Below are 15203 nucleotides of genomic sequence, written 5' to 3'. Positions count from 1 at the left end.
CAAATACAGGCCCCAGCAACTGTGTGGTAAATCTGTGAATGAATGAGAAACCTCAAGCAGCCACTGACAGGAGGTTTTGGAGGACAGGATGAGAGAGATTAGTCCTCACACTTGGAAAATCCTGGAGATAAAACCACAGCAGCATTCCACAGAGGGAGTGGTGGTCTCTTTTACAGCAGCCCAGACAAGAGCAGCTAAAGGGATGAATGGCAGGTCTTGAGTGCCTTTTAGTGATGAACATGAGTGGATGAAGCACCCCACACTCCACCATTGCTCTTTGTTGATGAAAACCTTTTGACTGGAATGGCCACCAACCAAAGGAAGAGGGGAATTTTCCCAGTTCCAATTGAGCATGGCAACATTAGCCAGGTGCGCTGGGAATATTAACACCATTTCCAGATGGTCTGAGGGGCTAGGGGTTAGCTCTGCAAAAAATCATCATCATACAACCTATAATTAATGTAGGACTCTTTGAGAAGAAATATTGCTTATGCATCAGATGTAGTAATGAAAACTTCTGGCTTCCAGAGACTATAATTTAGGCCTGGTTCTGCCACTAATTTTGCGGCTTTTAGCAAATTAATTCACTTCTCTGAATTAATGAAACCTGAGCTCAGTTTCCTCCACTACAGTTGAGAGAGCTGATTGATCTCTAGATCATGCCTCTATAATTCTGTGAGTCTTTTAACTCAGTTGCTTTTTTAAAGAATGTTTCATGCTTTTCCAGGGCTTGGACATGATGGTATTTATCAAGTTAATTATTGCAATGAATCTTTCTGCAATATTAAAATATGTCAGATGAGACAATGTTTTGTGTATTTTTTACATAATATTTACTTTTCTTGTCTAAGCAGAACTTACCCAGCTTAGATATGGAACCATGGAGGTGTGGCAAAGGGAAATCAGACCCTTATAATGAGTATTAACTGTAAAATGGTTGTATTAACTCTAAAATAGGGTCAGGTGTCTACAGCAACAGAACAGCCTGTCAGTAAGTGATGAAAAGAGAGACTAGAGCACATTCATTCTTTGGTATTCTCGGGGTATGGTGAAACACAGGAACAGAACAAACCCACAGATGCAGATTATTCATTTTGATAAAAATTGGTAAGACCTATATATTACATCATTTGCCAAATGATGACTTATATTTCAAAACTGCAATTTTCAGATTCAACTTAGTGATGGATTGCATCAACAGGCTTTGGCAGAACTATGGAACCTCTTTAGTGATTCCCTGGGTGGATAGTATGCTGCAGTATCTGCTCGTTTTCTGCACATAGAATAAAGTGATGGTTCAAGAGTCATTAAGGAAAAGGATATATTTAAAGTTTGAGGTGGCTATGGGGAGAATTGGAAATTGAAACATACAGAAGCTGAATGGCCCTGAGTAAAAACTCCTTCTACTCATAGGAAAGAACTTTCACATCCCATTCCTTTCTGTGCATCCAGGATTCCCTCTGTAGCCTTATGATAGCCAGGTTTCCAGATGAAAAATGGGTCTATTCCCAATCAGGAAAGGCAAGACAGGGCAATGGCCCCTAGTGGGGTCACAAGGAGACAGCTATTCTGCTTTTGAAGAAAAAGAAAGAGTAGCTTTTAGAATTACATTTCTCTCTCTTTCTTCCTCCCTCTTTTCTCAGTCCCTCTCCCTCTCTCTTTCTTTTCCCTCTCCTGATTGTTCTCTGGAGGCATGGCTACAAACACTGCCAGGGTTCAAACCCCACTGTTAATGTTCACCCATTCTTGCAACTCCTTTCTCCTCAACCGCATAGCTAATGTTCAAGAGATAATAAGCATTTCCCTCTGTTTATCCCTAAAGGGGTCCATGGAGACATTTTTTTCATCATTTCCTGGCTTGGTGAGAGAGGATGTTGTTAACCAACTGCCATTTTACTGGTGAGATTACAGTGTCAAGACTAAAGGGCAGCTGGTTTGCTTCACCGATAAAAGAATGAAAGCCCTTGCTTGTAAATAGCTTTGTCTGTGTTAGCAACCTCTTAAATCGTCTTGCTACCCTCACATTCCCCAACTGCTACTTCAAAAGCTCTGCTCCATTCCTAGGCTATGTTACCCTGGTGACTAATCTTGATAATCTACTCTTGAAGGTTCCCATGGAGGCAGTATTTTAGCACCTGTGTGTGATGGCTTTGAATGTGGTGAGACAGGTGACTGTGGACCATGGCAGGTAGGCCTGCACCTGGTAATGGTGGTGGGGGTGTTGGCTGGGGTGCAGTAGGGTGTTTGTGTGGAGCCGGGGAGTTGAGAAGGGGATGCTCCCTTGCTAGGATCTGAGCAATGGTGTGCTACTGAATTTCCCCACCACTTCGCATCACACCTATCATAATTATCTTAAACATAAGAAAGGGGATTTATTTCCAGCCAATGCCAAGCTGCTGGAGAAGGTGGCCTCTTGGCTTTTCAGAAGTTCTGAATCTCATCTCCAAGTTCTGCTAGGAATTGATACTGACCTATTCTGTCTTCTAAAAGTAGTCACCTGACAGAGTTTGCAACAGCTTCTGGAAAAAGAGGTTTGGTGAGAGGAGAAAAGAATATAGTGCCTAAATGAACCAAAAAAGGAGGAGGGGAAGAAGAGAAGAGGAAAGGGAAGAGGAAGAGGAGGAAGGGAGGGGAGGAGGAAGAGGGGTAGAGAAGGAAGAGAGGGGAAGTGGGGAGAACAGGAAGGGGAAGAAGGAGAGGGAGGAGGGGAAGGTAACTAGATGATGAAATCTGGCCAGTTTTTGAAAGAAAGCATTTGTCTTTATCTCTTCCCAAGGTATCCAGAAACTTCCCACCGTGTAATGCTTAGTTCACTCACAAAAGGATTTTTTTTTAACTCCTCATGGGTTTCTTTCTGAGCTTAGACAAAAATTATTCCAGATGGAAGCTTAGTAAGGGAGTGGGAAGAGCTAAACCAGCTCTCCCTCATTCCAGGCTTTCTCAGAGCATGGTCTGTGGGTCTTTTTCAGAATCACCTAGGGCCCTACTTTAAAAAAAAAAAAGGAGAGGGAACAAATTCCTGGACCTAAATCAGTATCTTTAGGGGTGGGTTCTGGGAATTTGCAATCTTCAGGGGTTTTTGCTTTTGTATCTAAGGAGGAAGGGCCCCAGATGCTTCTTATTCTTAATGCCTATAAAAATTCGTGAACCACTGCTTTAATCCATAAGACTCAGAGCTCTGTTTTTATCTCTGTAAAAGAGAATTTAACAGTTTTTTAGCATTTGAATCATCAGCCAAGATATGTGGGCATTGCTTAGCTCTAAGCATCCTGAGACATTGAAGAAATATGTGTGTACAAATATTGAAAGAGAAAACAGTGGCTGCATTGCTATGACACAGAGTCAGGGAGCATAAAAGATACCAGCATAATAGGTCACTTAAAATAATGGGAACTAGGAACCTCACGGGCTGGTAGCTTGAGCATGTAAATACGCAACCGGAGACAGATGATGCACCTGAAATCAAAGTTCCAATAAGGGAGTGGCTTTGCTAGGGATCTCTTCACAGACTGTACTGCAGTGAATTTCTAGCACATGGAAGCACTCCTCACTGCCTCTGAGAGGGCACACAGCTCAGTACCCACAGTTTGCACGCCGCAGGGCCAGCTGACTTTTAACACCACTGTAATCTCAGGCAGAAACACACTAGGATCTAATGCCTAGCCAGTTGGCTGGCTCATTTCCTCATACAAACCCATGCTGCCATGTTTTCTCTGATGGGCTCAATGTACAGGAACTTCCAGAAGATGCTCATGAATGACCCACAAAGGGAAGGGAAGGAAGGAGCACACAATGGGGCCCAGATTGCTAATGGTGTGGTGAAAAATAAAACATCGAGTGGATCTGAAAACCTGGTGTCCGAGAATACTCAAGGCAACAAAGAAATGAACAATACAGAGGCCCCCATGCTTTCCATTTTATGTCCCGTAATGACCCATCTGTTAAGTTTCATTTTTCATGGATAGGAGTTGAGTGAAGACATTCCCACATGCATTTAAACTTAACCAAACTAAATCTATCAAAGAACAGGATCATTAAGTCAATGAGATTGGAAAGTCAAACATTCTGAGAAGAAAACAGAATTAAAGATTTTTGGCAGTCAATAATTCACCTTGAGTGGATTAAGTGAACATTTTGTGAAGTGATGAATTCGAACAGAAAACAATTCTGGGGGTGCCTGGCTGGCTCAGTCAGGGGAGCATGTGACTCATGATCTTGGGGTTATGAGGGTAGAGATGACTTAAGAATAAACCTTAAAAAAGGAATAAAATAATTCTGTTTTTTATTTATAAAGGTTTATTTTAATAGATTAGTTCTCTAGTTTTACTCAATTCTAATAGGTTTTGATAAATATTGCTTACCTACTGACCCTACATCGTTTTTGTTTTGGTTTTGGTTTTGGTTTTTTGTTTTTGTTTTTCTAAAGAGACAAGTGACTAGAAAGCTGCAGCCAGCAAAGGCAGGAAAGAAAAATCTGGTTAGAAAGAGAGAATAGGGCAGCCTGGGTGGCTCAGCGCTTTGGCCCAGGGCATGATCCAGGAGACCCGGGATTGATTCCCACATCGTGCTCCTTGCATGGAGCCTGCTTCTCCCTCTGCCTGTGTCTCTGCCTCTCTCTCTCTCTCTCTCTCTCTTTCTCTCTGTGTGTATGTCTCTCATGAATAAATTAAGTTAAAAAAAAAAGGAAGAGTGAATAGCATGTGCAAAGATCTTGCAGTGGAGAAGAGCTTAGAGCCTTTCAGGTGCTAAGTGGAAACCAGCTGTTTGGTGTGGGGAGCCCAGGGACAATGACTTTGATGGGAGGAGTGCCATCACATGAGGCTGGGTGATGGTGACAAGGAAACTGGATTTCACAGGGCTGGTGGGATCCTCTCAGAGGTCCCTGGGAGTGACCTGATTCGTATGTTCAAAGATGTGAATTTGTTTCTCAAAATTTACAATAAATAAAGGCAGAATAAGAGGAAAATATAACAATCCATATTTTGTTGTTTTCTTGGTTTTTTTTGGTTGGTCAACTACGTGTTGCTGACAGTTAACTGATTTGACTTTGTATTATTTTAAGAGAAATAAATGCAAATATCTCCCAAGTTTTGAACTTTCAGAAGTTCACTTTCCACCACTTACTTTGCTTTCCCAAAGGACCTACATGAATTCGCTACCTGCATCCACTAACTGAAAGAAATCCAGAGAGAGTCTTTGCTGTTGGAAAAAAAGATGAAAAGAGAAAGTAGCAATCAGTGTTTGTTTGGTCTTTGATGGCAAGCCCTCACAGAGGCAGCACACCGGAGCAGTGAGAGTGGTGCTGCCAACTTCCTTCCCTAGGAATGACACTCTGCATCCCAGCATGAAGCCTCCAGAGCTCTGAACTGTGTCTGTGAGCACCTGTGCTTTATTTCCATTGATTTTGCACATCCATTAGCAAGATTTATCCGTCCTAAGGTATCAGAAAAGCCTAAGGGGCACCTGGGTGGCTCAGTCAGGTAATCATCTGACTCCTGAATTTGGCTCAGGTCACGATCTCAGGGTCATGAGATCAAGCCCCTCGTTGGTCTCCATGCTGAGCATGGAGCCTGCTTAAGATTCTCTCTCTCCCTCTGCCCCTCCTCCCACTCTCCGTCTGTTAAAAGGGAAAAAAGAAAAGCCTAAGAGAGGTTATCTTTTTTGATTCTGGGAACACTAAAAAATTTTCCATGTAAATGAATGGTAATTACCTCTTCACTTTGTAACATTGGCTTATGAAGGGGTTCATAGGTGCACTCTACTTTCAGATGGTGAGGCTAACCTGTGCTTAAAACAATGACCACTCTGGGGACTAAATATCCATAGCCAGCAACCAGCACAGGCCCCCAAGTCATGATAGATGCTTGATGATTTCTTCTTGCTAATGCTGCTCACTCTACTTCTGTCTGGGAGGCAAAGACACAGATAAAGAATATAAATCACATGTCTGTAAAACATTATCAAAAGGGGTGCAAAAGGATATTATGAACACAATGAACAGAAACAATGGAAAACTGTCATGAAATAGGTGTTGAACTTCAGAGCTGTTAACTACACTCATGAAGTCACTGCTTATGATTTGTAATATTCCTCACTATAGAAGCGTTTATCCATTTACTCTTTAAATTTTCCTGCGTTATCAGGCTCTACTAAGATGACTGATCATTCATCACTTACGTATTTTGAAAGATAAATCCATTGTATTTCCAAATATCATCACTTTCCTCCCCACTTCTTATCATTTCTGTATTTACTGTTGCTTTGGTAGTCAGTCCATTCATCATTTTTTTCAGAAGCCCAGCTTCAAAATTGTCCCCCCCTAATCTCCCAGATAAAATTGTTGACACTCAGAAACCTAAAGAAACTTAGATAACATTTTTCCACATAGATGTGACCCTAACTCACCCAGTGTAAAAATCACCTTTGAGAGAAAATGTGATTTCAGTGCTGTACCATTCCCAAATGCTTAGATATGTCCCTCAAATATCCCCAGTGTCCTTTAATAATCCATTGAGTGTATCATTCAGGAACTTACCTAAACCCTTTTTGAGCTTGTTTATACTTTCAGCTGCTACCTCTTAATGTTATGCTTTCAACCTCTACCTTTTCCTTCATTTCATGGGTGTTCAGAAATGTGTTTATCTTAAATTCCCTTCCTATCATTAGACTTCCAAAATATCATTAGTGCTCTATGCTCAGTCTTTACCCAAGTTTGGTGTCCCCCTCCTTCTGGGGCAACATTGCAAAGAGAGGGAGCGTGATACACCTCTGTATTCCCAGAAGAGGGGTTGATGAGGAGGACACCCAGCAGGGAGGGGACACTACTCAGACACAATCAAAAAGGAGCCACTGCTTACTAGCTGTAACCTGGCCTCCTTAGGAGAAAGGAAATAAAAGCTTCATGGAAAGCCTAAGGACAGGGGGTTGCCACAGTCATCTGGCTGGGGAATCAGGCAGCATGGGTGAAGTACTGGCCCCTCACTAGCAAGTTATTTAATGTCTCTAAGCCTCATCCCTTCTTCTGCAAAGTGGGCTAATAATTCATCTTCACTTCATGCGGTGCCTGGGTATAATAAATGAGAAGATGGATGTATGCTAGAGTCTCAGCTCAAAGCAGGCATGTCAGCAGTCTAGAACGTTTACCCTGATGGGCTTCAGCCACCTCTGACCTTACAGAGGGTCATCACCAAGGCAAGCTTTCATCTCCAGGATTCCAGACACGGCAGCCCCCAGGTCCTTCCCATGGAGCTCTGACCCCTCTCCCATCCCGGCTTAGAACAGGGCATTGAGCTCGCCTGACAGTGTTTGAGCGCACTATGGTTTGTACAGTTCCATTTGCATGCCTCTTCCCAAGGACATGATGTTTTGTTGGCCTTTGTTTTCAGCTGCAGTGCTTTGAGCCCTCGCTTTCAGAAGACTCCATTATGACTTTGCTAGAGTCTAAGTGAGAGCTGGGTCCCATAATTACTGAAGCATTGTTGCCTACATTGAAACTTCCTATTTCCATTCTGGCCACTCTCAGTACCTAGCAAGCCCCTCTATCATTTATCCTTATTCGCTTGGCATTCAGCTTCTGGAAAAACAGTATGGCATACAGACTCGGAGATTCCGATTCTGGGTCATTTGTAAAAATTTAGGACTAATTCTGGCACACATTCCTAAGAAGGCACTAATATTGGTAGTTTTCTACTTAGAGAAGAACCATCTATCTGTCCCTAATCTTTGATTGAGTTCCCAGTTCTTCTGGTCTGGATTTATTTTAGGACTAAAACCATAGGCCCAAGCTTATTTGCATGTTAGCTTTAGATGGCTATTCCATCTGTGTTTGAGATTTGACTTTTTGCACAATTAGTTTTGAGCTCCTGAGACCCATTCTTGAGAATAAGTGCAGACCTCAGATTGGAGACACCAAGTCTTCTCGGATCCCCAAGTACACAGCCATGTTAGCTATTTTGCTAACTCTCCTCTGCTGGGCATTGTGCCAACATGTGTGCTTGGTCTTCACTAAAGGAAAAATATTGCAATCCTAATTATCTTAATGTCTTTATACCCCAGAAATTTCTTTTAAAAACATTTTTTTAATTATTTTTTTTTCTTTTTAAAGATTTTATTTATTTATCCATGAGAGACACAGAGAGAAAGGCAGAGACATAGGCAGAGGGAGAAGCAGGCTCCCTTCAGGGAGCCTGATGCAGGACTTGATCCAAGGACCCTGGGATCACAACCTGAGCCAAAGGCAGATGCTCAGCCACTGAGCTACCCAGATGTCCCTCTTTATATATATATATATGATTTTATTTTGTTTGAAAGAGAGAGAGCACAAGCAGAGGGGAGGGGCAGAGGGAGAGGGAGAAGCAAACTCCCTGCTGAGCAGGGAGCCTGACAAAAGGCTGGATCCAGGACCTGAGCCACAGGCAGCCACTTAACAGGCTGAGCCACCCCGGCGCCCCACCCCAGAGATTTCTTGTCATGAATTAAGTAACTTAGCTGAAATTGATCTCTAACTTTATAAATGTCAAGTACTGGAATGCCTGAAATTGCTACATTACACAGGAATCACTCGCAAAACTGTCCTTCTGTTCTTGTGTTTTGTCAGCCTTTGAAATATTAGCCAGGTGTGGATTTCATTCCAATAAAAGATATGTGCTTCCCACATGCATTAAAGTGAGGAAATGGTGAAAGGCCTTCACTGCTAGCAGTTGGGCCTGTCCTCTGATGATGGGAACAAGTGTGGTCATTCTGCATTTTAAGGATTTTATTTATTTATTTGAGAGAGAGAGAGCATGAGGGAAGAGAGGGGCAGAGAGAGAGAGAGGGAGAGAGACTCAAGCAGATTCTGAGCTCAGCACAGAACCCAACATCAGGCTCAATCTCACAACCCTGAGCTGAAATCAAGAGGCAGATGCTTAACCCACTGAGCTACCCGGGCGCCCTGCATTTTAAAAGCCAAGAGTGAATGCTGTAGCATCCCCGATACTGTTTTGTTCTGACTCCAAATTCCAACAACATAAATGAAAACCAAGCCTCTCTTGCATTAAGATGTGTGATGGACAGCAATCTCTCTCTTGATTGTCTGGTGCGCTCAGCAGGGAGCCTGCCTCTCTTCCTCCTACTCCCCCTGCTTGTGCACGCTTTCTTTCTCTCTCTCTCTCTTTCTCTCTGTCAAATAAATAAATAAAATCTTAAAAAGAAAAAAAATAAAAAAAGAACCAGGTCTGGACAACCTGGGAAAATGCCTGGAGGCAGATTGGGATAGAAGAACTCACCTACTTTTTTTTTTTTTTCTGTATCCTTATATCTCTCTGAATGCCACAAATTCTGCTTCTCTGTGTTCTACTGAGACTCATAACCTAGATCCTTCCATCAGAGGGAACCAGCAGAGGGCTAGGGGAATGAGTGACTCCATACCTTATTCCTCCTCAGGCCGCCTTTCAAACAGAGACTTCTATGAGCTTTTCAATGCCTCGTTAATTCATCCAACAAATCTGGGAGTTAGGAGTCCTAGGTTCAAGTTCTCATTTTGCTACTAACTGAGTTACCTTGGGCAAGTCAATTGACTTTCCCCTCCCCCATCTTTCAACCTCAGGCTGGAGAGAAGAATATTAGGTTTGAGGGCATCCCACACTCCCTTTAGCTCGGGTACTCCATGTCTTAGGAAGAATCTTTTGAGTGTCTGCTCTGAATGAGACACATAACAGAAGTCCTGGAGCCTGCCCGTCAGTAACTATGGTGCAGTCGGGGAGGGCAGCCATACAAACAAGAATCAAGTTTATCAGTCTCAGTCTCCGTGTTATGAAATGCCCAAGCAGCTGACTTCTGAGGCTCACAATTTTGATTGCAAAGCTTGAAAATAATACTGATTATAGTTTGTAAACAAATCTGTGAGCTCTTGGGAGGCCAAATATCATCAACAGTCTTTTGCAATTTGTTGGCGTAGGGACAGACATCTGCAAATTGTAGATATTTACATAGATGAAATACAATACTCTAAAGGGATTAGACTACATTTCAGTAAAAATGAAATGTCCAGTCACCATATTATAAATTTAATTCCAACCAGAATCTTTATTAAGCCTTTTGGGGCAGGAGGACATGGGGATATAAACATTTTAAAACTCGGCTGCTTTCCAGAAGCCAGCAGTCTAAAATGCAGCAATGTTCTTTCCAGTTGCTGAGAAGAGAATGTCCTATTTTAGTCACATTTAAGTAACTTTAATTGAACTATTAACTCCTTATTAGCTAGTTCTTGAGAAAAAGTCAAGGCATGTACAGGTATTTAGAAAAACGGCTACATTTTAGGTGTGTATTCTCAGTCATACTTGACAATGAGTCAGGGTCTTCATTGGATCGCAGACCTTAGGATAAAGCTGTACACACAGGAGGCTCTCAAAAAATGATGGCTGATGGAATGACCTTGAAATTCCAATATACCCAAAAGCCAATTTTAATTAAAGGAAATAACTAGCACTTGTACACTTGAAAATTTTAGAAATGGTTTGGATTTCCCTTATTTTTATATCTAAACCCCATTTTACAAATAAGGAAACTGAGGCTCATAGAGATTATTAACTTGCCCAATATTATATTGTCAGGGTATCAAGATTCTCGACCTTTAATGTTAAATTCCATAGTTCTTTCCCAAGTCCTGAAGGCTTAAACCATAGATGTGTACAGACATAAATATGGATAGAGATATTTCTTCTAATAACTTTGCATGTTTTGGAGGTAAGGAAGTCCGTGAGAAAGAATTGGTTTTTATCTATGATTTTTCCCCCTCTATATCCCCTCGCCCAGCTTCGAGGCTTTCATACATACCTTGCCTTTGTGGCATGCATTGAATTTTTGAAATATCAAAGCCAGGTTTAAGTTTCAGAAAAAGCCAAAAAAATAACCTTCAGAATAATTATTTTTAAGATTTATTTATTTGAGAGAGAGAGAGAGAGAGAGAGAGAGAGAGAGGGTGAGGGGGAAGGGAGAGGGAGAGGAAATGAATCCTTAAGCAGACTCCTCACTACTAGAGGAGCTCAAGATGGGGGTCCATCCCAGGACCCTGCAATTATAACCTGAGCTGAAATCAAGAGTCAGACTCTTAACTGACTGAACCACCCAGGTACCCCGAGAATAATTTTTAAGAAATCCTTCAGTCTTTAAAGATTCCTTTTGGCGCCCAATATGCATTGGCCAAGCTTCTTAATCAGGGCTGGCAACTGGCCTGGTTTTTTATTTCCCTCTACTGCTACCTGCTGGTGGTACATCTGCAATAGCATCTTCCAGAACATAGACCACGTGATCATTCATGTTTCTGGGATTCTCCCTAAGACCTAAATCAGTGATTCTCAACTCTGATTGCATATTAGAATAATATGTGATGCTTCCAAAAATACTGATTCCCAACAGCTCCCCGCCCCACTGGGGATTCTGATTCAATTTGGTCTGGGAAGATGCTCATACATTGACATTGTTTTTTGAAAAGCTCACCAGAGAATTCTAATATGTAGCCAGGATTGAGAACCACTGACCTTATCAGTTAAAGCTCACTAGTACAGAAATAATTAGGAAGATTAATGTAACCATGAGAAATATGCATTCAATTTTGTCATATCTAGACCAGTTTTCTAATTTATTTCATATGCTTAATACAATTCATTTCAACAAAATTGAAATCATTTCCCTGCAAAGTTTTGGTATTTTCCTCATGATTAAAAAAGAGTCCAACCTAAAATGAGTCAGCTTTATTATTTTCCACATTTCATATTTATAACCTCTGATACAAACAAATACTAAAAATAAAATAAATTATGAAAAATGTATGATTCAGAGAGGTAGGCTTGCATTTCAAATTCATGTTCCTATAAAGTTTGCATTCCTTTACCACATGAGTCCATGTTAGATTAAGAAATCAGAGGCTTTCTTACTACTTTACGCAGGCAGATTGAAAATGCAATTTATCTGAGATTGAATTACTGTTCAGTCATGAAGAAAATTGAAATTTGCAGAGGGAGAAAATAATGTATGATTTAAACACACACACAAAATAAATAAACACTCACACAAACGTCATACACACATCATGTATAGATCCTATATATTTTCTACAAATTGAAAATGAGTGGGAATAAGGGTTTGATCTTTTTGGAAGTGAATTTGACAAATGATTCACAGAACATCTGTTAGAATAAGTAAATATTTATCTGGTGTTTCCAGGAGATGTTCTGTACGCCGGCAGGTTAGGAAGTGTCCCCACACCAGAGCCAACCCCAATCTCAAACCGAAAAGAAAACATGGTGTACTTATACTATGAATGTCAGAATCTTTTATCATCACCTGTACCTGTTAGGCCTTGACCTTCGACCTGCCAGACTCCCTGGTATCAGGAAAAATGCAGCTAGGGCATTTTCTCTTTTCACTGTGTGAACTTTCTGGAAAAAAACCAAAACCTAACACTGAACCAAAAATGAAAAATCCCACCTGGTATCTTTCAGCCTCTAGACTTATTCTTAGCTTAAACAATTTTAAGAACACAAAGGATTCACAATCTTGTTAAGGAATGTTTTCTCAGTCTAATGCGGGAGTTGTCTCTATTAGCCTCAAAGGCAATTTGTATTGGAAAAAAAAAGTTATATGATATAACCCATTCCTCAGTAAAATGAATCTGAAATTTCCACTGAACTGAAAAGATTTCCAATAAATGTAGCTCTTACGAAAAATAAGGAAATGGGGAAGAGAGGCAGAGTAAATTCAGTTGGTTTTAGTCTTATTGCCTGATTTCATCCTGATTTAAGTTCTGAAAATATTGGGCAATTATTTATTTTTGTGGCTGAAGAAATAAGTTGCAAAACTAGGGAGATGGGATCTTGAAATAATCTGAAAACAGTCCACCAGCCCAGTCTCATCCTTTTTTTTTATCTATAGGATTAGATTTCAGTTTTGTGAATTTCCTAATGTTATAATTTTGGATTAGGCAAGATTCTAATTCTGATCACTCAGAACAGATCTCAGGGAAATAGTGTGACTTTTTGAACTTCTGCTAAAATCATTTTGTGCATTGGAGGAAATCATTTCAGTGCCCTTTGGTACTGAAAAGTAGACGGCCCTAAATCCTTGAGATTAGTGACGATGTATCAACCAAAAAGCTATCATGAAGATGAATTGTTCCACCTGGTTTTATTTAAAACCAAATGGGATTACTCACAGAGATCCAGTCTACTTGACTTAAACATCAATTTGTTTGGGAGGGAAGATTGGTTATTTGGAGTCCAGATGTAAGTTTAAAGAGGAGAGGGTGGGGAACCAGAGAGCTTGTCACTTATCTAGGGTTGTACAGTGAGTCAGTGGTGGAGCTCAGACTAAATCCAGATGTTTGCTATTCACCAACACCCCACTGTTGGGAACCCTACTGTTGAGTTCATTGGCAACATTACGCTCTTTCTAGTTCTTTTGATAAATGCCAACCTCTGCAAGTTTTTAATCAATTTCTCCTTTTTTTTTTTTCAAATGGTGCTCTGTATCATTTGAATGTTAAATTCAGATCTCCTTATATCCAAAAGAGGTTGCTGAGAAACATCTGATCCATCCCAGCCACCTTGCAGAAATGCAGCAAAATTATGAGGTGAAAAATACTTGAAGTCCTTACAAGGGTACACATGTGGGATTACTACTTCTCAAGACAAAAACAAGTTATTCAAGACATTACATTTGTCAGGAAGGGAAAGCCAAGATTATGCTGACAGTTGAAACCGCAATCCAGCAAGACCCAAGATTTTAGGAGTAACAAAATTTATGAAAGTGTTTTGATATTGTCAGCATGTTAAGTTATTTAATATTTTTAAATGATTAAAAATATGAGTATTTAAGCAATAGCATAGTTACACTTAATTTTAGCATAAGTATTTATTATTTTTTAAAATATGGGTATAATTAAGTAATAACCAGTATGCATATTCTTTAGAAGAGTTTATTCTCAATTCAGATGTCGGTCCTAAAAAAATTGGTAGAAAATGCCACCTCTGCCAACTTCGCATGGAAAACCCATCTATTATTATAATTTCTATGCTGGAGGTGATGATTTTACCAAAATGTAAGCTCCATGAGAGCAGAAACTTGTGCTTCTTTTGTTTATTGCTGTAGCTCTGGTGCCTTGACTAGTACCTGGAACATAATAGGTTCTGGAAATACTTGCTGAACCAATGGCTTTTATTAAACAGGTATAAATTGGCCAACAAAGAGACAGGACTGGAAAACTGGGAGGATTTACCAAGGTTTAAGAGCATTTAATACTTAGATCTTAGTCTCACTTTCAGGCTGAGGTTGAACATCAATTTGGGAATAAGGAAGGGATTTCAGCTTTGACTTTGACTTCTTCAGCCCATATGTTTACAGGTAGGTATTCACCTTGACAATTTGCAATGCCAGAGATGGCAAGGGAAAGAGGGGTTATATTTCATCTGTCTGTCTATCTTCAGGGTGTCTTGCACACAGTAGGTATTCAATACATATTTGTAGAATTTCACTGGATGATGCAACTTACGTCTTAAGGGTTGCTTTCTATTTTTCTTGGCAAATGTTAATCTGGAAACAAATCGACATAAGGACGGAACACATAGACATATTGTTATTCAGGCCTGCCACAATGATTAAGTTTGGTTTTATTTCCAGACCTGAAATGAAAAGCAGTTAACATATGGAGAAATGCTACACAACTCCTTTGCATTTGCCAGTCATTTTCAAAATGAGTGCTATCTGCATAATTTTCCATGCAGGGTTTGTAATAGATTTATGTTCTATTAAGATGCTCTGGTTAAGTATTTCAATATGAGGCCCCTCAAGTGCCAGGTGGTTGACATCAATGGGCTGAACTTGCTCAATGCCGCCCACACCCAACCAGGATTCTTGTGGTAGAGCTAGAGACCCTGTGGCTGTATTTTCCCAGGAGGGTGCCGGGGGAGTTGAACACACTAGGAGAGCATACAGGGAGTGTCCTTCCCCACCTCCCGGCCACACCTTCCTCTGTCCATACTTATTCCTCCCAGTAGGTGCAGTGAACATCATTACCTGCTTTCAACACACTTTACTTCCTTTCCAGGTGGGAATCTTTACATCTAGGCCATGGGTTCCATAATTTTTCCCATCTGAAAAAAATTTACAGTTCTGCTGGGTATTCAGTTTGGTTTTCAATAATTGATATCTCAAGAAAGGCAATACAA

At 40.6% G+C, this 15203-nt stretch overlaps 1 protein-coding gene across 4 annotated transcripts in view; it reads right to left on the bottom strand.

The window, feature by feature from the left end:
* Positions 1–5739: 5739 nt before the first annotated feature.
* Positions 5740–15203, bottom strand: part of PLEKHS1 (pleckstrin homology domain containing S1) — a 35576-nt gene continuing 26112 nt past the window's right edge. Inside the window, exons 10-11 of one of the 4 annotated variants that reach the window (XM_038578841.1) lie at positions 15052–15128; positions 14202–14568 (exon numbers count right to left, since the gene is read on the bottom strand). In XM_038578841.1, coding sequence (XP_038434769.1) covers positions 15099–15128 — 30 coding nt within the window. In that variant the 3' untranslated portion in view covers positions 14202–14568; positions 15052–15098. Of the gene's footprint in view, positions 5907–14201; positions 14569–15051; positions 15129–15203 lie in introns of those variants that run through there. The other 3 variants (XM_038578843.1, XM_038578842.1, XR_005380626.1) reach the window with 3 other exon arrangements.

This window comes from Canis lupus, chromosome 28 (genome assembly GCF_011100685.1).
Source record: "Canis lupus familiaris isolate Mischka breed German Shepherd chromosome 28, alternate assembly UU_Cfam_GSD_1.0, whole genome shotgun sequence".
NCBI classification, from domain to species: domain Eukaryota; kingdom Metazoa; phylum Chordata; class Mammalia; order Carnivora; family Canidae; genus Canis; species Canis lupus.
Note: the sequence above shows the minus strand (reverse complement) of the source record. Positions and strands in the feature narration are given on the sequence as shown.